Consider the following 24,521-nt stretch of genomic DNA (forward strand, 5'->3'; position numbering starts at 1 on the left):
CCCTTAAATGAACATTTTTTTGAATTACTTGAATATATATGAGTGCTTGTGTATAAATATGGTAAATGGCCTGTATTTGTATAGCGCTTTACTAGTCCCTAAAGACCCCAAGGCGCTTTACACATCCAGTCATCCACCCATTCACACACACATTCACACACTAATACACAAACAACACACACATGCTTTCAATTGTGTAATTTAAATGATCTAGGTAGCTCTGTTTTGAAGTTCAGTTAACGCTAGAAATGTGTTTTGGAGTTTGTACGTGTTTTGTCTCTAGGGGCCACCACATATATTTACATATAAACATATATAAATAAAACCACTTTTTTTTTTACTTTAGTAATTCCTTTTGTGCATAATTTTATATTATTGTTAATAATAAATCAATTAAAGCAACAAAACAACCTGAAGAGCCGGTTCGGAGCTGAAAGAGCCGGTTCTCTACAAAGAGCCGGAAATCCCATCACTACAACTTAGGCTACGTTCACACTGCAGGCGAAAGCGCATCAAATCCGATTTTTTTGACCCTATGCGACTCATATCCGATCATGGTGTGAAAGTGTGAACGGCACAAATGCGATATTTTCAAATCCGATTGGGGTCACTTTCGCATGTGGTGCTGAATCCAATACATATCCGATGTTTCAGAAAGCCACCGCTGTTTGGATGGTTTTTGGTTTTTTGGGGTTTTTTTCAAATATTAAACTTTATTAAGAAACAGTATGTAGAAAACAAATGGAAAGAACAAACACAGAGATAGAATAAATGTATAACCGCAGATTTTGGATTTGGCTCTGTTAGTGTTCTTATACTTTTTTAAATTGTTTTTTATTATTTATGATTGAATTTGATCCTGCTGGGTTGTCTTAGCTTTAAAATCGGTCTTACTTTATTTTGAATTATATTATTTTGCCTTTTCTAACATGTTGCATCACTCACTGTTATATTTTCTGGTTTTCTTTTTTATCATTTGCTTATTTATTTTATTTTCAATACATTTCAAACAAAATATCTTTTGCTGCACTTACTAGTATTTACATTTTTAATACATTTCCCTTTGTGTCATTAAGGTAGCGTTTGTTCGTTTTGACCCTCGTGGGCAGCCGTACGGCAGGATCAAAGATCGTCTATATTCGTGAAGACTCGTGTCTGCTGTGACGTGGTCCTGGAGCGTCGGCCTGTGTTCGGCAGACGTCGTTGGAGCGATCAGCTGATCCTGGAGCATGCGCAGAGTGAGCGCTCGCCTCCCTCCCAGAAAAGCCTGGTTCGCGTAAACAACAGCAGACAGCTGCCGCCGCGGAGCTTTACCGCAGTTTTACCGGCTCTCGGATCGAGCTGCTGGTCGCCGTCGGGTCCTGTGACAGTGAGCTACCTGTCAGAGCAGCTGTGCTCACCTGCAGCTGTTAGCTGCTGACGTCAGCCCGGTGGCGTCATTTCTCTGATTAAGTGTCGTGTTTGAGGCTGTTGTGTCGTAAATCCGCCGGGAGCAGAGTTTGGAGCAGCTGAAGACACACCACAGGTTTGTGCTGAAGTCACCGAGACCTCTGAACTTTAGTTTGACCTCTGAACTGTAGTTTGACCTTTGAACTGTCGTTTGACCTCTGGACTTTATACAAGGAGGCTGCTGTGTGGATCCTACATTTCCCTTCATGCAGCTGGAGCTGTGTGTGACAGGAGTGAGTGATTTATGATGACTAACCTCAGCTTTAACTCAAAGTCAGGAAACAGATTATTACAGCTGCACTTCCTGTAGTGATCGCTGGCCACCATCAGGGGGCGGAGCTTCACTGAAACGCTTCCAGATGTGAGCAGCTGCTGTCCTCTGACCCGGTCCAGGGGTTTTAAAAAGGTCTTCGTGGACCTGAGATGCTGACGTCACAGTTTTTATCTTGTATCCTCTCAGAGACGATGGCGGAGCAGAACTTGGAGGCCAAGCTGAAGAACCTCCTGAAGCAGGAGAAGATCCAGCTGTGGAACCCGCCGTACACCGAGCAGGGCCAGCAGCCAGGCCAGCAGCAGGGCCAGCAGCAGGGCCAGCAGCACATGCAGGTGGGTGACCCGCCTGAGGAGGCGTGGCCACACACACCTTCCTACTGAGATCAAAGTATGAGGATATAACGTTCAGCCAGGTCTATGAAGGTCACTTTGTGACGCTGTTTAACAAATTAATCATTCACATGAATCCAATAAAATAATAAATCTGCTAAAACAAAAAAAATAAAACCATCATTAAAGAGTTCAGTTTTTCTTTCCTGTCAGAGGAAACCTCAGTTAAACAACTTACTGACCCAGTGAAACAGATTATAGAGGAAACACATGAGAGCAGGGCGCTTCTAGGATCAGACCTTTGGGGTGCTGAGCATGCAGAGAGCTGCCCATCCAGCCAAGATACACTTTACTCGTCACGATGAGACGTCTTCCCCGTCTCTGTCAGTCCCTGCATCCTTAAATGTCTCCAGTTGTCCCGAGTTGTCTCTGACTGTCTCCTTGGTGCATTTAAGCCCCTGTTCCTCCCAGTTTTGAGATCCCTTCCCAGACACCTTAACGCCCACTCACATCCTGGGCCATCTGACCTCAGGAAGTCACATGATAGGGTGGGACCAGGTTTCACAATGAACTCACCCGAAACTCTGGCTGATTGGGACCCACACCCAGTTTCACACCTTGGCTCAGGCGATTAGAGGATCATCAGGGGGTCCTTTTGTCCCTCTGTGCAGGGGGAGGGGCTATCTATACTTTTGTTGTTAAATGTTGTCAATTAAGTACTGCATGCTTTTTATATTTTTAGTAGTGTCACACAAACAGCCAATATTGTCAAAAACAGAAATCTTTGGGGCTGCTGAAGCACCCAGGCGGGTTTGGGGGAAGCGCCCCCAAAAAGGGGCTAAAATCGCCCCTGGATGAGGACTGACTGATTCTGTTTCACTGAGATTCAAGCATCAGTGAGGTTTTTGTCTCAGCGTCACAGCAAAGTTCAGCCCATGTGCAGCGCCGTTGGATTCTGTTCTGAGCGCGCTCAGTGCTGTTCTTCTTCCATCAGGAGCTGGCGGAGCGCTACGCCCCCCTGCTGCGCCTGCCCATGTCAGAGGTAGGGGGCGCTCTGGAGTCGATCCGAGCTCAGGCGGTGAAGCGAGGCAGAGGAAACCAAACGTTCAGGGAGACGAGCGTGGCGACGCTGGAGCTGCTGCTGCCGCGAGACGCCAAGAAGGTAACGAAGGCGGCGAGGACAGAGGAAGCTACCTGACGGTGTACCTCACGCCACACACTCATCACATGACACACACCGACCCACAATGCTTTGGTCTCCTGTGACGGAGGAGAATGACCTCAGTGTTTGCTTCCAGGATCCAAAGGTCAGGACGTACCTGGAGACGAGGCTGGACGTGTCGGCGCAGCAGGTGGTGGACAGGTACTCGATTACATCGCAGGCTGAGTGTGTGTGTGTGTGTGTGGCTATGGAAACTGATAAGATTTTAGCCAATCAGATTCTATTATTGATATCTCTAATTGATTCAGATGTTCATCGATTGCCATTGGCTGCGATGTGAGAGTCACCTCCATCGCTAAGCAACAATAAAGACGTCACACTGATACATATTAATTACATTAATTATGTTTACTAAGCACGGTGGTCAGCACTGTTGCCGCGCAGCAAGAAGGTCCTGAGTTCAATTCCACCATCAGGCCGGGGTCTTTCTGTGTGGAGTTTGCATGTTCTCCCCGTGTTTGCGTGGGTTCTCTCCGGGTACTCCGGCTTCCTCCCACCGTCCAAAGACATGCAGCTTGTGGGGATAGGTTAATTGGATAATCCAAATTGCCACTAGCTGTGAATGTGGGAGTGAATGTGAGTGTGAATGGTTGTCTGTCCCTGTGTGTTGGCCCTGCGACAGACTGGCGACCTGTCCAGGGTGTACCCTGCCTCTCGCCCTGTGACAGCTGGGATAGGCTCCAGCGCCCCCCGCGACCCTGAAAAGGATAAGCGGAAGTGAATGGATGGATGGATGAAATATGAAAGGTTTTCATTATGTGTCCAAGGCATTCAACTGTTTCACACTCTTCAGCAGAGAGAGCCTTTTTCTTTCCCATGTTGCTTGTAAGTGGTGGTGTGCTTAATAATGTGGCGCATGCTTCTTCAGTAGAAAAGGAATGATCGCAGGTGTCTGAGGCTGATGTCGGTGATCCAAACAGCTCTGAGACACAATGCCAACCATGAGTTTGATTGAAAAACAACACATTTAATCTTTGTGACACTTAAATACAATTTTATTAATAATTTGGAACGTGGTGTAAAAGTAATGCAGTACTTAATTACTCCTGGGAAAAGGTAACTAGTTACACTACTCGTTGCATTACTTTCATGTTACCCTGTAAAACAGCTGCAGCTCACTGTCTCATAATCACTGTTTAAACCTGAGGCACCAACACACCTGTAATGAGGACACACACCTCCAACATAGCACAAAGCTGACCGCACAAATCAAAGATGAAGACACACAAAAAATGGTTGCCACGGTGATTCGACTGTAGAAACAGGAACAGGTAGTAACGAGGCTGCAGCCTGACTGCTCATCAGTTTGTTACCTGTTGAAGTTCAGGCTCTGGCTGCTGAGCCGAGGGGTGGAGTCTGCACACGCTCAGCTTTCACTCTGGGCTAGCTTAGCGTTAGCATGCTGTCAGTGCAGATGTAAAGAAGTGAGGTTGTGTTAGCAGCACTGTGAGTGTTTCTGTCCTGGATGCACGTTTCACTTATTTACATTTACATTCATCTTCTTCTTTTGTGCAATAAAAAATGCATTTGGACACACATGGTCACTATTTTCCTCCTCTGACATCCAAGCTGGAATCAGCTGATCGTAGTGTGAGGACAAGAAGTGGGATCAACAGGACAAATGATTCCAAGCAGCTGGAAAACTGGGAAGCAGAAGAACCAGTTCTCCATTCAATACTGTAGTAAAGTGTGTGTGTGTGTGTGCAGGGTCGCTGAGGAGCACGGCCTCAGGAGCATCAAGCTGATCCTGAGTGGGAGGACTCTGTCTGCAGGTCAGTGACCTCACAGCTGCAGTAGTCATGTGATCTGTCAGAGCTGAGCGTGTGTGTGTGTGCAGAGCGGCGTCTGGACGAGCAGGGCGTGAAGAACCACAGCAAGGTGATGGTGCTGAGGGTGAGCGACGGCGAGCTGAAGCAGCAGCTGACGGAGGAGGAGGAGGAGAGGAGGAGCCAGGAGGAGAGCGTCCAGAGGACCCAGAAAGGCTTCCAGATCCTGTCAGAGAGAGGTGAGGAAACAACCACGCCTCCAACACACCTTTGCTCAGCCCACAGGTGACCACAGCAGGGTGGTGTCCCAGGCTAACAGGTGACCATGTGGGCGTGGCAGTGGGAGGGGCACAGCTGTTTGTTTTTAAATGTCTGCTCCTCTCCATCAGACGGCAGCGAGGACCCACACACCACACCGTTCCTGGAGATCGCCGACCAGAAAGGAAACCCTCTGAAGATTCCCCCCACGGAGAAGAAGGTGGAGTTTGAGATAGGACGCAGTGTGGAGGTCGGCACCAGGGGGCGCTGCTGTGTAACCTCTGTGTGTGTGTGTGTGTGTGTGTGTGCAGGCTCTGATCCTGGCCATGGGCTTCCATGAGAAAGGTCGCGCTCTGATGAAGAGGAAGCAGCACGATAACGCTCTGTGTCACCTGCTGCAGGCCGACCAGCAGTTCAGGTACGAGCGAGCTGATTGGCTCTGAGCCGCGTCACAGCTCACCACGAGTTTATCAGCCTTCAGCCTGAGATCAGAGACTCTTCATCCACCGCCACTGTAAACGTCTGAAACTGTGTTCATGAGACAGGAAGTCCCTGTGTGTGAGCGCAACGTGCACCAGCTTTTCAAAATAAACCTCCAGAGTGAGGAGGTTTTCCAGCACATCCAGCGTGCTGTGTGTCATTAATGAGGGTTAAAGTCCTGTGTGTGTGTGTGTGTGTGCGTGCGTGCAGGAAGTGCGGCTCGGCGCTGCTCAGCTCCGTGGATAACTACGCCGTGCTGCAGCTGGACATCGTGTGGTGTTACCGCGCTCTGGAGGCGCTGTCCTGCCTGGAGGATGGGCGGAGCCGCCTGCAGAGAGCCGAGGACTGTTTCCTGCGTTGCTACGGAGAACAGCAGGAGAGACTGCTGATGATCAAGGTCAGACTCTCTCACACACACACACACACACACACACTGTGTGTTGATGCTGAGGGTGAAACCATCATCAGGGAACGTGTTCATGTTTGTGACCAACATGAGGGAATAAACTTTCTGGTTTGTATTTGTAGTCCATATTTGTAGTCCATTTCCTGTAGTCTGAGAATCATTGACCAATCAGGTTTGAGCAGGCTGAGTGGAGGTGAAGACAGGCTGCACTCTGATTGGTCAGCTTCTTAGACGATGCTGAGAGTGAGCATGTATGTGACACATTGAGTCTCAGTGGGACGACCTGTGTAAATAAAGTTTTAATGTTAATGTTGTAAACAATGTGAAGCTGAACAGTCTCACTGCAGATGTCCACTGTTTACTTCTTACTGGGATGTATCACCATGGTAACACATGCTGATGAGCTATGCTTAAGTTATTGCAGTGAATCTGTAACCTTCAGCCTGTCATTGACTTAATGTGTGTGTTGCCAGGGTAACACGGGCAGAGAGGAGGTGCTGTTCCTGCGTCTGTACCTCCTGCAGAGCCTCCTCTCCTACATCGAAGGAAGCGACTCTGAGGCGCGGCTGCAGCTCTCCAGGGTGAGACTCGGCTTAGCATGAGTGACAGTCCACAATAATCCAGCTGTGTGTGAGTGGCTCACTGAGCTGCTGTGTGTGTCAGGTGGAGTCTCTGTACGCGCGCCTGCGTCCCGACTCGGAGAAGATGGCTCAGCTGATGGCGCTGGGCTTCAGCGAGAGAGAAGCTCGGCTCGGCCTCAGAGCCTCCCGGGGCGACCTGCAGGAGGCCGCCATCCACATCAGCACCCGCCGACAGGTAACACCTGACAGGAAGTCAGTTCACCGCCTGTCGTCGTCCCGTTTGAGTGTTTAATAAAGTTTTATCTCTATTTATCAGGAGCGGGAGGAGCTGAAGCAGAGGGAGAGACAGAAGAGGAGGACGAGGATGGAGGCCATCTCCGCCCTGATGGAGCTGGGGTTCTCCCAGAGAGACGCCGCCCGCGCCCTGCACCACGCCGACGGGAACGTAGACAGAGCTTACGCTGTCAGTGGCCCCGCCTCCTCGTACAGGTCTCACAGGTGGAGCCGTGACTGACTCCATGTTCTCCTCTGTGCCATCCCCAGATCCTGCTGGACTCGAGCCAGGATGCCCAGGCGACCAATAACAACACAGAGGGCGGAGCTAGCCCAGAGATGGTGGAGCAGGTACGCTCAGAGGTCACGTTCAACATTCAAACTTTATTGAACAGTGACAAGACGAGCAGAGGAAAGCTGGGGGCGGGGCTTCTCTCTGTTCTCCTATAGCTATGTCTCCTCCAGCTGTTCTCTTTCTGTCCCTCCAGCTGTTCTCCTCCAGCTGTTCTCTTTCTGTCCCTCCAGCTGTTCTCCTCCAGCTGTTCTCTTTCTGTCCCTCCAGCTGTTCTCCTCCAGCTGTTCTCCTCCAGCTGTTCTCTTTCTGTCCCTCCAGCTGTTCTCCTCCAGCTGTTCTCCTCAAGCTGCTCTCCTCCAGCTGTTCTCTTTCTGTCCCTCCAGCTGTTCTCTTTCTGTCCCTCCAGCTGTTCTCCTCCAGCTGTTCTCCTCCAGTCCCTCCAGCTGTTCTCCTCCAGCTGTTCTCTTTCTGTCCCTCCAGCTGTTCTCCTCCAGCTGTTCTCTTTCTGTCCCTCCAGCTGTTCTCCTCCAGCTGTTCTCCTCCAGTCCCTCCAGCTGTTCTCCTCCAGCTGTTCTCTTTCTGTCCCTCCAGCTGTTCTCCTCCAGCTGTTCTCTTTGTCCCTCCAGCTGTTGTATTTGGGATTCGAGCGGGATTCGGCTGAAGCGGCGCTCAGACTGACAGGTGGAGACGTCCAATCAGCGACACAGCTGCTGTTGGACAACCAGGGCGTCCTCTCCCCGGAGCTGCTGACCCCGCCCTCCACATCCTCCTCCTCCTCCACACCATCCTCAGAGGAGCCCAGCTCCGCCTCCAGCTCCCCAGGTAACAGAACCGCCCTTCGTTCATCCAGCATAAACAAAACAAAGTTACAGAACAGGAAGTGTCGATGTTTGAACGAGGCAGATTTCAGCAGATCTCATCCTTTGTAAGGACCTGAGCTGCCAGATTAGACCTTTCGTCTTCCTCAGTCTCTGTGACTCGTTTTGTCTGACGAGCATGGAAACTTTTACAGACGTCTCTTTGCTTTTCTCTGAAACTGAGAGCTCACAGGGTGAAACTCGTTTAGAGCAGGTTCATCTTCATCTCATCAGGCACTGTGAAAACATGCTAACCAAACCAGCCAATGGGGCTTCAGTGAGGACGGTCATGTGGTTTAGAAACCCATCATCGTCCAATAGAAAGCCTGAGTGACCCGACGAGCTGAGGAATGTACCTCAGAGGTGTAGTTGTGATTTCACACAGACTGTCAGTCGGAGATTAAATGTTTAAAATAGAATCAATAAAAACCCTTAAAGACAAAAACAGAAAAGAAAAAAGTCACATGATCTAAAGTCTGCTTGTGTGACCCTCCAGAGGACAGCGAGCTGGTGAGCGAGGTGCTCGAGGACATCGCCCCCCACGAGGAGGACTACCTGGACCTCACGCTGGAGGAGGAGAGCGAGCTCATCTCTGCCATGAAGGCGTACCTGCACCGTGAGCCCGCCCACACCTAGTGACACGCTCGGGCCGGGTCGAGTGTTGTCGCTGTGTAGAACAAACACGCGCACACACAGATCGTCCTGCAGTCGGGGAGTTCAGAGCGGCGTGCCAATGTGGAGACAGTGACGATCATCTGTTCAGCAATAATTCAGAGTCCTGCCGCTCAAACCGCACAGGTGTATCAGTTTAATCAGTGACATCATCAATGACATCATTGTTGGTGATGTTGGATCAAAGCGGAGTCTCAGTTTGTGTCTGAGCGGTTTCCTGTTGATTCTTTGGTTGTGATGGAGCCAATAAAGACGACACAAAGTGTTTCTGTCTGTCTGTCTGTCTGAAAACACAAAAACACAAAAGCAAAAACACAAAAGCAAAAACACCAGGTCAGTGAGAAGAACAGAGACTGAAGCTGATTGGTGGTGGAGGAGGTGTAGCATGGGGGTTAGGGTGGTGCATCAACAGACTCAGTCTTCACTCTGAGTCTCACTCTGCACTTCAGGCTCGAACCCTCAGAACCTTCCAGAAGAACTGTGAGACAAAGCTGAGTCTGAGCAGGAAAGGCTGCTACAGTGGCTTACAAAAGTATTCAGCCCCCTTGAACTTTTCCACATTTTGTCACATTACAGCCACAAACATGAATCAATGTTATTGGAATTCCAGGTGAAAGACCAACACAAAGTGGTGCACACGTGAGAAGTGGAACGAAAATCATACATGATTCCCAGTGTTGGGAAGGTTACTTTTAAAATGTATTCCATTACAGAATACAGATTACATGCCCCAAAATGTATTCTGTAATGTATTCCGTTACGTTACTCAATGACAGTAACGTATTCTGAATACTTTGGATTACTTAATATATTATCATGCTTTTTACAACAACGTGAATGTACTATTGCTGTGTGATTTATTACTATTACTGAAGGTCCGCGACTCCGAACCGTAGTAAAGGGACCTCTGACTAATACGGCGGGGTCCCTGTCGGCTCGTAGCCGAAAAATAGCTTTACTTTGTTGTGTGGGTCAACTTTTCTTGCGAGAGACAGAGAGAGGCGTTGAAAGGCTGCTCCAACGGAGCTTATTGTTTTCGGAGGAAAACACGAACACGGTGTACAGTCGAGTCTTAATAGCTTACTTACAACTGGGCTCGTCAGGCTCTCTTCTTGGCTGCAGTGGTTATTATTATATTTACATGCTTCCAGCTCCCGTTTCTGCTCGATGACAACTCGTACCTTTCCACTCCCCTTTTTCTCCCTCCTCGCGCTCACAGACCCATAACGTGTATGGCAGTTGTTACGACCCGTCTAGGGCCAGGCCATAACATGAGCGAGGCACTCGCTTCCCCCCCCAAGACCCAAGCAGTCACACGCAACAAATCCGTTAGATGTGAAGTGATTTATTTACAATGTGAATAAAGAGAACCAAAACGGGAGTGTCAACACTTCAGGGTGAGCCAAGGCCAAAACAATAAACAAAACAAACCTACACAAATCCCGCACCCCTGACCTCACCAAAATAAAGTCAAAATAAAGACAGAGTCTGACCTCCTTAACCAACTCAAAACAGGAGAAAACGGGTGATCAAAATAAACGGCAGCTCACCCCTACCCACTCCACTTCCACAATTCTCGCACGTATACTGCAGCCAGCGGCTACCACAGGACTACTGCTGGGTGATGAGGAGAAATGCGAGGACCTCTCCCGCTGTAGCACTCCAGCCTCCTTTTATTGGGCGGGTCCTCCAGCTGGATCCAATCACGCCGGGGCAGTAAGTCCACACACCAATCGGAACAGGGCCCTGGCACAGCTAAATTAACATAGACAAAAACACAGCACCTGCACAAACAAACACACGGACATACAAGTTCGTAACACAGTCCATTCTCCCTGCAGCACGGACTACACTGCCCATGATGCTACATTCTTTAGAGCTATGCTTGTAGCATTCTGCCTGTTAGCTTAGCACAACAACAACAACGAAAAGGCGCTCTCTCACCCAGGAAACACACAGTCGCAGAGAGAGAGCGTCGCCCTGTAACCATGGCAACCGTAACGCTGCCGCCTGGAACAACAGAACGTAGCTGTCAAACAAAACCCAAACAGTCCTGACCCACGACCAGAGATGGGCAGTAACGCGTTACTTGTAACGCGTTACTGTAATCTGATTACTTTTTTCAAGTAACGAGTAAAGTAAGGGATTACTATTGCAAAATCGGTAATTAGATTACCGTTACTTTCCCGTAGGAACGCTGCGTTACTGCGTTACTAAAACCGTGATTTTTTTTGCGAGAATGTCTCATGACAGTGACGTAAGCAAGTGCGACGTTGGTGACAGTAGCTGTGTGCAGATCAACAATGGATAATATATCGAGTGCGGGAGAGAGTATGAGCGTGCAGCGTTTAAAGTGTGGAAGTACTGACCTTACTTTGAGTTTGATTCCATAAAAAGTGACAAAAACATTAGTGTCCGCTGTGCGTGGGAAGAAAACTTCTTTTTACAGCGAAAAAAAACCCTAAACTTCCGAGCAAGCACCGAGTAGCTACGACGTAATGGGAAACTCACAGAGACACTCGCGCGGATTCTTCAACTGACCGCAGCACACCTGCACCAGGGTAAACCTCCGCCTACCCTGCTCCTGCTTTACAGGTGAAAATAGAGCAAAAGGACCGCTGAGTCTTTGACTTTATTTATTTTCTGCTGTGTTTTACTTGCATCTGTTTGAAAGAGTGAGTGTAAACACAAAAAATATTTTATTTTATGTGCTGGAATGTGTAGAAAATAGGTTTAAATGTTAAACTAATTTATTCAAGTCAGAGAATGTTGCATATAATTAAATTTTTGCTTGATGCAAAAAGTTAAAAGATTAAAACTAATAAAACAAGTTAAAAAAAGAGACTTTTCCATTTGATTACATTTTGTATGATGGATTATGCAGAAAAAGTAGAATTGGGCTGAAAGATCTATCACTTTATCAGCTCTTCAGGTTGTAAATCGTGTTTTTAAAAAGTAACTAAGTAACTAAGTAATTAATTACTTTTGAAAATAAGTAATCAGTAAAGTAACGGGATTATTTTTATGGGGGAGTAATCAGTAATTAGTTACTGATTACTTTTTTCAAGTAACTTGACCAACACTGCCCGCGACAACATGAAACAGGAAAGTACTGCAGTGTAATCCATTTATTTCAACAAAGTAACTGTATTCTGAATACCACCTTTTTAAATGGTAACTGTAACGGAATACAGTTACTCATATTTTGTATTTTAAATACGTAACGGCGGTACATGTATTCTGTTACTCCCCAACACTGATGATTCCAAACATGTTTTACAAATAAATAACTGCAAAGTGGGGTGTGCGTAATTATTCAGCCCCCTGAGTCAACACTTTGTAGAACCAGCTTTTGCTGCAGTTCCAGCTGCCAGTCTTTCAGGGTCTGTCTCTACCAGCTTTGCACATCTACAGACTGAATCTTTGCCCATTCTTCTTTGAAACAGCTCCAGCTCAGTCAGATTAGATGGACAGTGTTTGTGAACAGCAGTTTTCAGATCTTGCCACAGATTCTCGACTGGATTTAGATCTGGACTTTGACTGGGCCAGTCTAACACATGGATATGTTTTGTTTTAAACCATCCCAGTGTTGCCCTGGCTTTATGTTTAGGGTCGTTGTCCTGCTGGAAGTTGAAGCTCCGCCCCAGTCTCAAGTCTTTTGCAGACTCCAAGAGGTTTTCTTCCAAGACTGCCCTGTATTTGGCTCCATCCATCTTCCCATCAACTCTGACCAGCTTCCCTGTCCCAGATGAAGAGAAGCCCCCCCAGAGCATGATGCTGCCACCACCATATCTGACAGTGGGGATGGTGTGTTCAGAGTGATGTGCAGTGTTAGTTTTCCACACATAGCGTTTTGCATTTTGGTCTCATCTGACCAGAGCAGCTTCTTCCACATGTTTGCTGTGTCCCTACATGGCTTGTGGCAAACTGCAAACGGGACTTCTTATGGTTTTCTGTTAACAATGGCTTTCTTCTTGCCACTCTTCCATAAAGGCCAACTTTGTGCAGCGCACGACTAATAGTTGTCCTATGGACAGATTCCCCCACCTGAGCTGTAGATCTCTGCAGCTCGTCCAGAGTCACCATGGGCCTCTTGGCTGCATTTCTGATCAGCGCTCTCCTTGTTCGGCCTTGTTCGATTACACACAGGTGCACTCTATTTAGTCATTAGCACTCATCAGGCAACGTCTATGGGCAACTGACTGCACTCAGACCAAAGGGGCTGAATAATTACGCACACCCCACTTTGTAGTTATTTATTTGTAAAAAATGTTGGAATCATGTATGATTTTCCTTCCACTTCTCACGTGTGCACCACTTTGTGTTGGTCTTTCACCTGGAATTCCAATAACATTGATTCATGTTTGTGGCTGTAATGTGACGTAATGTGGGAAAGTTCAAGGGGGCCGAATACTTTTGCAACCACTGTAACTCTAATACTGATTAATATATTCCTGCGCTGTATGAGCCCCTCCTGGATGGCCAAACTCCTCCATAAAGATTATGAACAGAATCAGTGACAAAGTGCAGCCTTGGTGGGGTCCATAACCCACCGGGAGCGAGTCTGACTTATTGCCAGCTATGTGGACCAAGCTCTTGCAGCAGTTGTGTAAGGTTCAGATAGCCCGTAGCAAAGACTCCTCATACTCCCGCAGCACCTCCTACAGAACACCATGAGGGACACGGTCGAGTGCCTTCTCCAAGTCCACAAAATACATGCAGACTGGTTGGGCAATTTCCCATGCTCCCTCAGGTATCCTTGACAGGATAGAGAGCTGGTCTAGTGTTCCACGACCAGGATGGAAATTGCATAGTTCCTCCTGTATCCGAGGTTCGACTAACGAACAGACGCTCCTTTCCTCCAAATCACGCCCCTCCAGGTCACACTGTCATTGCCCGAGTGTTGAAGTCTCCCAGTAAGACGAGTCCCGAGGTGGAGCACCCTCAAGCACCACACCCAAGGACTTCAAGAAGGCCGGGTACTCTGAACTGATGCTAAGTGCAGACAATCTGGATCTACTTCTAATTGGTGATTTTTGAATCACTCTTGTCTGGTCCCTCACCAAGGACTGATTTGCCACAGGAGACCCTACCAGAGTGCAAAAGCCCCCCAACAACACAGGATCCCTGGGACACACAAACCTTCCACCACGATGAGGTAGCGATTCACGGAGGGGCCTCTGAGTACTAACTTGATGTAAATTCTCCAGGAATATAACCTAGAGCCAAAAAGTGCTTTAAAGATCGATGCATTCACGCAGCTCATAATTAGACCAACTTATTATTCCTTCACATGTCCTGTTACTCCTTATATCTAAATGATTGATGGTTGAAAAATCCTAGTCTAAGGATCTTGGAGAGAAAAGCATCTGGACTTTAAGTTTCTTGAAGACTTTTGGCCTCTCATCTGAGAACGTCTTCAGTTCTAAGAGCAACTGGTAGAGAGTCCAGATTTATAAGCCCTATGGGAGTGTCCCTAAGAGGGTCAGTAGTGGGTCCATGACCCTCTTAGGGACACTCCCATAGGGCTTAAAATTCTGGGATTCTCTGCCAAGCTCCTTAGATTACTCTGACCTGGATGACTGCAAACCTTCACAGACATATTTAAAGGTCCTGGACTCTTCTAACCCTCTAACACTTAGTGCATCATATGAATACATGAATTTTTGTGAGTCTTTTATATCATCAGTGGGATTCACCACAATACATCTTTAAAACTTTGTCAGAAGTTTCAATTAACTCTCCACCTGTCAGAAACAGATATTTTCTGTTATCTGTATTAATCCAGATTATAATTTCTTTTGTCACAGCAGGAATGAAAACCTGTTTATGTGATGGTGTCGGTGTGGCCACACAAATCAACACACACACAGACTGTTTGATAAAAAACCTGCTTTCTTATTTTAGTCCGAGTTTATTTATCGTACATGATTACAGTCACAGGTGAGGGGGGCTGGTCAGGGTTGGGGGTCAGAGGTCAGAGGGGTTTAGAAGTAGTTGACGACTCTGCGGATGGACTGGATGTTGGGGTTCTGGGCCTGCCACTCGTTATGGCTGCAGTAGTCTCCACGCTCAACAATGTACATGCGGCCACGGAAGTTTGGCTCCTCGTACATCACCCAGCTGGAGGTGGAGCAAGGAGGGAAGAGAGGCGGGGTTAAAGTGAGGAACATGCTTTTATTAACCTGTCACACTTTTGTTAAGGAGGATTCAGAATGATGTTTAATATATTCCGCTTTAAAACATCTTTAGACTTTTTTCTATTATGTTAAGTCATGCTAACACATCCAACCTTAGGTTGTTAGCATGCTAACATTAGCACTAAATAGAAAAATTAAGCTGAGGATGAAAAACAGTTCTACTGGTCTCCAGGTGAGAAGTCTAATAATAAGATAAGCCTGGTGGGGTTCATCCTCAGGGGGACATGAGCGTGAAAAATCCTGAAAGCTAAAGTTTGAACTCAATCAATCAAATCAATCATCAGCCAAAACTTCCAAGAACAAGAACATTACTGTGTCACATTTCATCATCTGGGGATAATAAATAATGAGCCCCACAGTCTAAGCTGCCAGCAGCAATAAAGTCTACAGAGTTCATCCTCTGCAGAGCAGGAATATGTCAACAACCGACCTTTACTTTGAATGTGAATGATAAATATTTCCTGTTAGCATGTTAGGAATATTGTCCTAATACTAATCTCAGGTTAAAGGTCACCAAAGTCTATCCCCTGGGGAGTAGGAACATCAGCGTTAAGGTTTCTGGTAAAGGAGAAACTCACGCTCCGTCTCCGTAGACCTTCACAGAGTTGATGCAGTTCTTGGAGAAGCCGCGGCTCTGCAGGAAGGGGCAGTCGTCGCAGATGTCCACGCACTGACCGGAGAAGTTACAGCCCTCGAACAGCTCGATGCGGTAGTGCTCGCCGTGCTGCCGGACAGACGGACACGATTAGGTCAGAATCCAACAACAAAACCTACATCACAGACCGGACGGAGCAGCTGTAGCTTCAGGATGAAGGTGCTTCACCCCAAAGCAAGAAAAGATGGTTTCCCCTCAGTGGAAAAGACTCACAGAGTCAGTCTCTCACTAACACATGAAAAACAAACTCTGACATTTTTAAAAGTGTGAATTAAAAAGAAGATGAAATTGTGTTTCCTAACAGCAGTAAAATCTCAGATCTGTCAGATCACCTCATCCGTGCTCTTTAAACAATCACGACTCCGTCAGAGGTGCTCACCATGCGGATGGGTTTGCAGGATCCCATGTGGTCGTTGTGGGAGTTCCACCTCTGGAATTCTGGGTACTCGCCGTGCTCCAGGATGTACTGCTGGCCCTTGAAGTCAGGGTGGTCGTAGCAGATCCAGGCTCCGCTCTCCACACGGATCGAGTTCACCCTGAAGAGACAAAGACAGGCTCCATATGTTACCCTGCAGAGGTGCTCAGTCACATGTTGAAACCATCAGCAGGTTTAACTGGTCAGAACTTTTTCATCCTCCGTCCCAGCACGATCATCTGCTGCTCAGACGCAGTCATGGAGTTCAGGTGATGATCAGCTGAAGGAAACAGGAAGCACTTACACCAAGAACTCCAGTTTATCCTGACCATGATGATGATGATGTCGGCCTCGTGCTCTCCTCTGATGAAGAGTGGCTGAATGTTTGATAAGGTCAGAAAAAAAAGTGCTGAATATGGTTTCTGTGTGGACGGACTTCAGTCTGAATTTGTGCTGTTAGTGAAAACTGTTGGTCATCAAATTCACATCTTTGAGTTTGCAGAACGTCAGATCTTTGATATGTGTTTCTATTTGTCACTAAAAAGGAAACGTTTAGACTTCCTGTACGGCCAGAAATCACAAAGCTTCTGTTCTTCTGTGTTTTCATTGATGTCATTAGAAAAACTCTTAACGAGTTACTGAAACACAAGCTGACCTCGTATCAGTATTCAGAGGCTCGTCAGAAATATCAGCTCTCGCCTGAATTTCAGAAGCTGAAAGCAGAAACAGTTTCGTCCACACGGTTTGAATATAAATGTGACCACCAGGGGGCAGCGATTCCACACATGTGTTTCCAGATGTGCGCTGCAGGTCTCTCAGTTTCTGACATTTGTTGTACTTGTCATGACTTCATGACCTGCTTACAGTTACACTGACAGGCTGCGCCTCCTCGTGGCTCAGAGCGGTATTACATAAAACCACCTGTTACGTTTCCTCTGATCAGCTGATCAGTCAGACTCTGGTTTCTGAGCTCAGAGAAACTGAAGGTGCGACTGAAGATCTGCTCTGACTCAGTTCAGGTTCAAACGTCTTCAGTAAAGAAAAAAAGAGAAAGCAAACACCTGAAAACAGGAAGTTACCTGTTCATGAAGCCGCGGTCCTGGAAGTTATCACAGTCACCTCTGACCTCCAGCTTCCTGCCGGTGAAGCACTTCCCCTCATAAAAAGTAATCTGCAGGACAAACGGTCACGTGCTTTCATTCAATAAAACTTTATTTAAAAATGATTGACAGGACGAAGTTCCTGCTGTAATCTGAAGCCTCCAGTCTCACAGGTCTGAATTTATCATGACTCTGTCATGTGAATCATCTCCATCCTTCACCAGGTTGTTAGTCTTTGATGTCTCTAACATGGAATAACACGAATAAATAACAATGAATGACATTTCTGAATCTAGGCTGGAAAGTAACTGAGTATTTTTACTGCTCTGTAACCTGATCCTGGGCTTAGAGGACGATCGAGCGTGCAGCGACGTCTGTTTGGTCTTAAACATGACCCCAGCTGCTTTATTAAAGTGACATCATCAACAGCAAACAGTGAAGTTTTAACAAAAACAGAAACTGTCGTTTTAATGTTTCACATGAATGTGAAGTGAAACTCAGATGATGATTTATTTTTTCTGTTCTTGTCTTTAAAAACTAAATGTCCTGCTGCTGTGAAGAGCTTCACACCAAACTCCATTCAAAAATTGACTATTTTAAGCAGCCTGATCTTCAGCTTCAGAGCTCAGACTGAAACAGAGCTCAAAGCGATCCTCGTCGGTCTCACTCACCTTTCCAGAGTACTGTGACATTTTGTCCCGCTGGATGTCGTCCAACCTGGCCCGCAACCACACACACAGTGTAACAGAGAAAAAGTTGGACACCCCAATTTATACGGAAGGGGGGCGACCGAGGGGCGCGGCGGGCCGAGGGCCGAGGCCCCCGGACAAAAGAGTCGGCTTCAAAGGTTTCTGCTGCCTCGACGCTTTCAGTTCATCCAGACCTGTCTGCTGATTCTGCTGTGTGTGTGTGTGTGTGTGTGTGTGTGTGTGTGTGTGTGAGTGTGTGTGTGAGTGTGTGTGTGTGTGTGTGTGTGTGTGTGTGTGAGTGTGTGTGTGTGAGTGTGTGTGTGTGTGTGTGTGTGTGTGTGTGTGTGTGAGTGTGTGTGTGTGTGTGTGTGAGTGTGTGTGTGTGTGAGTGTGTGTGTGTGAGTGTGTGTGTGTGTGAGTGTGTGTGTGTGTGTGTGTGTGTGAATAGAAAGTGCTTGGCCGCAGCTTTGCAGCTCAATGATCTTGCACACGTCACGTTTCTACACAAACAGGCTGTGGTCAGGAGGAAGTACTGCCATCCTTTACTGCAGTAAAAGTATTCCTAAAAGTACAGTACTAATACTGCGTCACTGACACTGCCTGCACTGATGCAGCTGTTAGGTTTCGTTCAGTCTTTCTTTGACTATTTAAACTTTTCCAGGAGCTGAGCTTCAGTCCTGCTTTGATGTGACGTCTTCATCTCTCTGAGCACCAACAGCAGCAGCAGTGAACCTCAGGCTGAGGTAAAGCTACTGTCAGCAGGTGAACAGGTGACTTTTACCACCACAGTTTGGGTTTCTACTTCCTGTGTGTGGTTCTTTTTCTGGTTTTTATCCTCCTCGTGTCTCCTGTGTTTCCGCTTCCTGTTTTATTTTGGTAACTGCTGTTGTGCTTCCTGTTTTTATTGCTGGTAGGTTTCCCGCCGCGTCCTCACCTGTGTGGTTACAGTTGATGTATGTGTCCTGTCAGCACACAGGTGGACAGTCAAAGGACGTACCTGTCAGGTGCTCTCAGCTGATGGAAACACTGCACCAAGCTGAGACGAGACAGGAAGCACCGAATCAAAGCTTTGTTCTGTTCTCTGAGCTGAAACCTTCAACCTGAAGCAACGTTAAATATTATTTATAATGTTTAAAACATGAAACATTATAAACGTTTCTCTGAGGTGTGTTTGCAGGTTTTCTGAGGATCAGGCTGAACACAGGCAGAATGAAAGCACATTAACCACCTGCAGCTCTGACTGTGGTCACATGATCGCAGTCAGCTGTTTGTCAGGACAGCCTCCTAGGCTCAGGCTGCCAAAGCTCCGTGTCAGAGCTCAGATGGTCTCAGGCTGGTTTCCTGAACACGCCGATGAGTTCACTGCACTCAGACTCCACAGTCACAGACTTTTGATCGTGCTCTGCTCGACGGGGTTTACAGGCTTCTACACAGGCAGCATCTGCAGTTCCCCTGATGTCCAGCAGAGGCAGCAGTGAGTCAGCCGCAGAGACGTGTTTAAATAATCATGTTCACAGATTTGGATGCTGCTGTTTCCCAGATGGCGAGTGGAGCCACGATTGAATTTTACAGATATTTCTGGAGTGACATTAAAGATTTGTTATTAGAGGTATTCAATGAATGTGTTAATGATCAGATGCTCTCTCCAACTGTGAAACGAGGAATAATTTCTTTACTTCCTAAACCAAACAAGGACTCTGTCCTTTTAGATAACTGGAGACGTATCACACTTCTTTGCTGTGATTATGAATTGTTAGCTCATCTCTATGCCAACAGATTAAAAATAGGAATAACTCAAATAATAGATGAGACACAGTCAGCCTTTATAAAAGGATGTCACATCCATCATCATACCCGTTTAGTATTAGATTTGTTGGATTACAATCATTTAATTCCTCATGATAGCCTTATTTTATTTCTTGATTTCTTTAAAGCTTTTGATTCTTTGGAGCATAATTTGTTATTTAAAGCTCTGGAGGCTGTGGGTTTTGGTCCCAGATCTGTTAGTGTAGTGAAAATGTTGTACAGAGATATAACAAGTAGAACTGCTCTCAATCAAGGGTTTTCTAATAGTTTTAAAATTAATCGTGGCATTCAGCAGGGATGCCCTATTAGCCCGTTATTGTTTATTGTTGCAGCAGAAATGCCATTTATATCAAACTCTCTCCAGATGTGGAAGGAATAAACATTCTTGATAAAGAATTTAAAATTAGTCAATGTGCTGACGACACTGCCTTATTTCTAAGGAATGTAAATATGGTCTCTACTGCAATTAATAAAATCCTTTCAGTTTCAAAGCATCCGTCTTAACACTAAACCTTAGAAAATGTGAAATCTTAGCTGTACACAGCTGGAATCAAAGTACTGTTAACAATATTCCAGTAAAAGAGGAAGTAAAATACCTTGGTTCAATAATCAGTAAGAATATTAATGATGGAGAGAATAATAACATAACTTCTAGATTAAATGTAGTTTAAAAAAAAAATGTAATCACTGGCTAACACGTGATTTATCCATATTAGGTCGTATCTTACTGTCTAAAGCAGAAGGACTTTCAAGACTCACATATCCCTGTTATTCAATTTTTACATCTCCCAAAATGATCAAACTGTCCAATTCTATTTTATTCAGCTTTATCTGGAAGAATAAAACACATCATATACGCAAATCACAATTAAAGACTATGAAAACGGGGGCTTGAAAGCTTTAGACTTTGAATCCATTATTGCTGCGTTCAGGCTCAGATGGATGAACGACTGCATTTCCCTCAGTCTATGTGGTGCCATAATCCAGACAAACTCTTTAATAAGCTCGAGGGTAGATTTTCTGCTCAGATGTGATTTTGAAATATCTGAGATTCCTCTTAAATTGTCTAGTTTCTATAAGCAAGCTTTGAATGTTGGGAAACTAATTTTCACCCACAATCCTGTGCTGTGGAATAGCAGGGTCATAGTCATCAATAAGAGTCCTTATTTAAATCAGACTGGTATGATAACGGTGTGTGTTTGTTTTTGATCTGCTTGATAAAAACAGAAACTTGCTATCTTACGAAGAATTTATTGATAAGTATAAAATAGACGTTTCATTTAATAATTATAAGGTTTGTAAAGCGATACCATCGTAAACACTTTAAAGTGTTCACTAACAAGAACAAGCTCACCTTCACTGACAATGACACCTCAATAAAGGACAATTTAGTAATAAGTTAATCTCTAATACCTGTAAGCAAACTGTATTCTGTAACTATAATGTCAATGTCAGACATCACCTTGATAACACGTTGAAAGAAAAGTCATTTTCTTACCTAAAGTAGCCACCTGTGCCTAAAATGAAAGAAACACTTCAGAATCATATCTGACGTTTATCCTGTATAAAAGGTTTAAGTTCGAGTCCGACTCTTTTCTGTTCTTCTCATCCAGAAACACTAGAGCATCTATTTTTCAAATGTCAGCACGTTGATGCAGTTTGGTTTGAAATACTCTGCTGGCTTTCACTCAGAATTTCCAATATACCTGCCTTCACATGTAAGGATGTTCTTTACTTTATGGACAACCTGGACTCTGAAATCTCAGATGTTGTCAGTTTTGTAATAGTGCTGTGTATTTTATTCATTCATGTAAGTGGAAGATGCCTCTCCTCTGTTTACCGTCTTCTTCAATTACTTTTTTATGGGGGCGATCGTGGCTCAAGAGTTGGGAGTTCGCCTTGTAATCGGAAGGTTGCCGGTTTGAGCCCCGGCTTGGACAGTCTCGGTCGTTGTGTCCTTGGGCAAGACACTTCACCCGTTGCCTACTGGTGGTGGTCAGAGGGCCCGGTGGCGCCAGTGTCCGGCAGCCTCGCCTCTGTCAGTGCGCCCCAGGGTGGCTGTGGCTACAATGTAGCTGCCATCACCAGTGTGTGAATGTGTGTGTGAATGTGTGGATGACTGGATATGTAAAGCGCTTTGGGGTCCTTAGGGACTAGAAAAGTGCTGTATAAATACAGGCCATTTACAATTTTGTCAATATTTTAAGTCACTTAAGCTTATTTCAAATGTGAATAAAAAAACTGCTGTACTATGCAGTAAAACCACAAAGTACTTGTTATTCTAATGTTCCTGCCTCTGTCAAAAGGTCTATGTTCCTTAATATTAAACCCCAGATACTTTATTTTCTCCCTTTGAAGTCAAAGACTTGCTTCACCATCTTTATAATGTAAATTGTTACAATTCTGGTCTGTTTGACTTGGATTTGATCATTTCTTCCAACTAAAGCTATTCTGTTATACCTGTATGCAAAAAAAAATATTTCATAGTTCAGCAATACTGATCAATCTAATAAACTTAAACCTACACCATCCTCCCTATTCTGGTATTTTAAAGAGTACTTAGCGTAAATATTAAGCAACCTAACTAATAGTGTTCCAACTCCCAGCAACAACAAAAATAAATAAATAAAAAATAGGGAACCACCCCCCACCCTCCACCTCATGATGCTTAATCGACGTAATCAACCTTAATTTGATGCAGTGTGAAAAAAAATGCACAGAAATCAATTATTTTTCAAGAAATATTAAATAGATTCAACATCTTTCTTCAACAAAATTGCAGACTGCACAGATGGTACCTTCCCAAAGGAAAAAGTACTATAGCTTACTAGGGTATATATATTAGACTTAATAGTCACTATATACAGTAATTGACTTCTATTCATTTTACATCAAATTAAAACTTTGGGTGTCAGATAATTATTTATTAAAAGCTAGACATTTTAAATGAGAATAAGAAAGAAAAGTATGTCTTTGTGCCCCTTTTCCCTGTTCATGCCCTATCGGCCCCCCTGGCTAAACTTTGCTAGATCCGCCCCTGCACAGTTACCAGCGTCAGCTAGAAAAAGATCCTCGAGTAGAAAGTAATATTAAATACATTCTAACAACAGCTGATCAAGCTTAAACGTGCTGCTGTTGTTCAGCCGCTGGTTTCCTCTTTCTGGTGCAAAGTGGGCCAAAAACAAACAAGAGAGACGGACTCGCGACAGAAAAGCCGATCAGCTGATCGTTAAGCAGTTTCATGATTGAAGTAGCAGCCGGAGAGCGAGAGGCAGTCGCTCGTTAAGCTTAACGCAGGAATGCTTTACAAACATTCAGAGATGGACTTACACACTTGCTTTACTTCTCTCGGGATAACTTTGTCGGAGATGAAATGCCGGGTTGCTAGCGAAGCTCCACATGCTATCCAGACCACCGACAGGTCCCGCATGCCACAGCCGCTCTATCACGTGATGCATACTGCTCCGACGTGCTAACGTTCTGAGGTGAGTTACGGCGTGTTGCAAGTTTTGTGAGGTGCTTTCGTGATATTTAATGGATCGGATTACATTTTTTATTTTTCTCCGATATCCGATCCAGTAATTTAGGTCAGTATCGGACCGATACCCATACGTAATATCGGATCGGTCCATCTCTAATAAATACAGGCCATTTACCATTTTGTCAATATTTTAAGTCACTTAAGCTTATTTCAAATGTGAATAAAAAAACTGCTGTACTATGCAGTAAAACCACAAAGTACTTGTTATTCTAATGTTCCTGCCTCTGTCAAAAGGTCTATGTTCCTTATTATTAAACCCCAGATACTTTATTTTCTCCCTTTGAAGTCAAAGACTTGCTTCACCATCTTTATAATGTAAATTGTTACAATTCTGGTCTGTTTGACTTGGATTTGATCATTTCTTCCAATAAAGGTTAAAAAATCATGCTCACAGACTGTTTGATGTCCAGAGATAATATCTGCATTCATAACACCTGTTTCTAACTCACCTGTTTAAATCGTATTAAGGCTTGAAGTTTGCATTATTAGGGGCCTCTTTGACTGAGAGGTGGATGGTGACACAGGTGGTTGTAGCTGCTAGCTGTCTGCTAGCTTCACCTGAACTGCACCTCTGGACCGTGTTTGGGCTGTTGGAGCGTTTAATGACATCATGTGAACAATAACATGGCTGCTGTGAGGTTACTGTGGTAACAGAGCATCCAACAATGTGGAGCTCCAGGTTTTGTGCACAGTGAAATTTAGGGCTGAACGATATATCGCATTTGCGATAATATCGCGACATGATCAAGTGCAATTTTCTAACCGCAAAGGCTGCGATTATACTCTGGACATGTCCAAATTCATGGGCTGCATCCTCCTGAGGACGCATTTGTAGACCGATTACATCACAGCGACGCAACGAAGGCTGTCCAAATTCAAATTCAAATCAAATTCAAATTCAAATTCAAATTTTTATTTGTCACGTACACAGTCATACACAGTACGATATGTAGTGAAATGCTTGGACAACTGCTCGTGACCTAAAGAAAACAAAAAAGGAAAAGGCTATGAATAAGATAGGAAATAAATATGAAAAATTAAAAAGGGTAAATTTAACTAGGAAGGAATAAAATATAAATTAAGGTTAAAAATGAAATAACTGTACAACACAAATTAGAATGAAGGGTAAATTTAACTGGGAGAATAAGATAAAATATATAAATTAAAGTTGAAAATAAAATAACTGTACAACAAAATACACAATATAGAACTATATAAGAATGTATGAAGAAATCTAAATATAAATAAATATA

At 45.1% G+C, this 24,521-nt stretch overlaps 2 protein-coding genes across 4 annotated transcripts; one reads left to right on the forward strand and one right to left on the reverse strand.

Annotated features, from left to right (window-relative positions):
* Positions 1–1,231: 1,231 nt before the first annotated feature.
* On the forward strand, positions 1,232–9,127 carry nub1 (negative regulator of ubiquitin-like proteins 1). Of its 3 annotated transcripts, XM_024803742.2 has the most exons (16): positions 1,232–1,525; positions 1,624–1,682; positions 1,910–2,055; positions 3,047–3,214; positions 3,351–3,415; positions 4,982–5,046; positions 5,112–5,279; positions 5,430–5,518; positions 5,610–5,716; positions 5,989–6,175; positions 6,658–6,765; positions 6,848–7,000; positions 7,082–7,228; positions 7,309–7,389; positions 7,960–8,155; positions 8,687–9,127. In XM_024803742.2, the coding sequence occupies exons 3-16, from the start codon at positions 1,915–1,917 to the stop codon at positions 8,824–8,826; spliced, it is 1,815 nt and encodes a 604-aa protein (XP_024659510.2). In that variant the 5' UTR covers positions 1,232–1,525; positions 1,624–1,682; positions 1,910–1,914; the 3' UTR covers positions 8,827–9,127. The 3 variants fall into 3 exon arrangements, with proteins under 3 accessions (XP_024659510.2, XP_076744756.1, XP_024659511.2); XM_076888641.1 differs by lacking the exon at positions 1,624–1,682; XM_024803743.2 differs by lacking the exons at positions 1,232–1,525; positions 1,624–1,682 and adding an exon at positions 1,687–1,810.
* Positions 9,128–14,739: 5,612 nt separating this feature from the next.
* crygn2 (crystallin, gamma N2) lies at positions 14,740–18,042 on the reverse strand. The gene is made up of 5 exons (XM_004570754.3): positions 17,904–18,042; positions 17,212–17,303; positions 16,097–16,253; positions 15,641–15,786; positions 14,740–14,985 (listed from the first exon to the last, which is right to left on the reverse strand). Exons 1-5 carry the CDS (start codon positions 17,922–17,924, stop codon positions 14,850–14,852), a joined length of 552 nt encoding a protein of 183 aa, XP_004570811.1. The 5' UTR covers positions 17,925–18,042; the 3' UTR covers positions 14,740–14,849.
* Between the last annotated feature and the right edge of the window lie 6,479 nt (positions 18,043–24,521).

The sequence above is a fragment of the Maylandia zebra genome, linkage group LG9 (genome assembly GCF_041146795.1).
Source record: "Maylandia zebra isolate NMK-2024a linkage group LG9, Mzebra_GT3a, whole genome shotgun sequence".
Lineage (NCBI taxonomy): Eukaryota > Metazoa > Chordata > Actinopteri > Cichliformes > Cichlidae > Maylandia > Maylandia zebra.

Bases quoted from the DNA above. Each gene is read 5' to 3' on its own strand.
- crygn2 (XM_004570754.3), bottom strand. From the start codon at position 17,924: ATGTCACAGTACTCTGGAAAG. The intron at 15,787-16,096 runs GTGAGCACCTCT...TCTGTCCGGCAG, and splicing joins CCTGCAAACCCATCCGCATG to CACGGCGAGCACTACCGCAT. The intron at 14,986-15,640 runs GTGAGTTTCTCC...CTCCACCTCCAG, and splicing joins AAGGTCTACGGAGACGGAGC to CTGGGTGATGTACGAGGAGC.
- nub1 (XM_024803742.2), top strand. From the start codon at position 1,915: ATGGCGGAGCAGAACTTGGAGGCCAAGCTGAAGAACCTCCTGAAGCAG. The intron at 2,056-3,046 runs GTGGGTGACCCG...TTCTTCCATCAG, and splicing joins AGGGCCAGCAGCACATGCAG to GAGCTGGCGGAGCGCTACGC. The intron at 5,280-5,429 runs GTGAGGAAACAA...CCTCTCCATCAG, and splicing joins CCAGATCCTGTCAGAGAGAG to ACGGCAGCGAGGACCCACAC.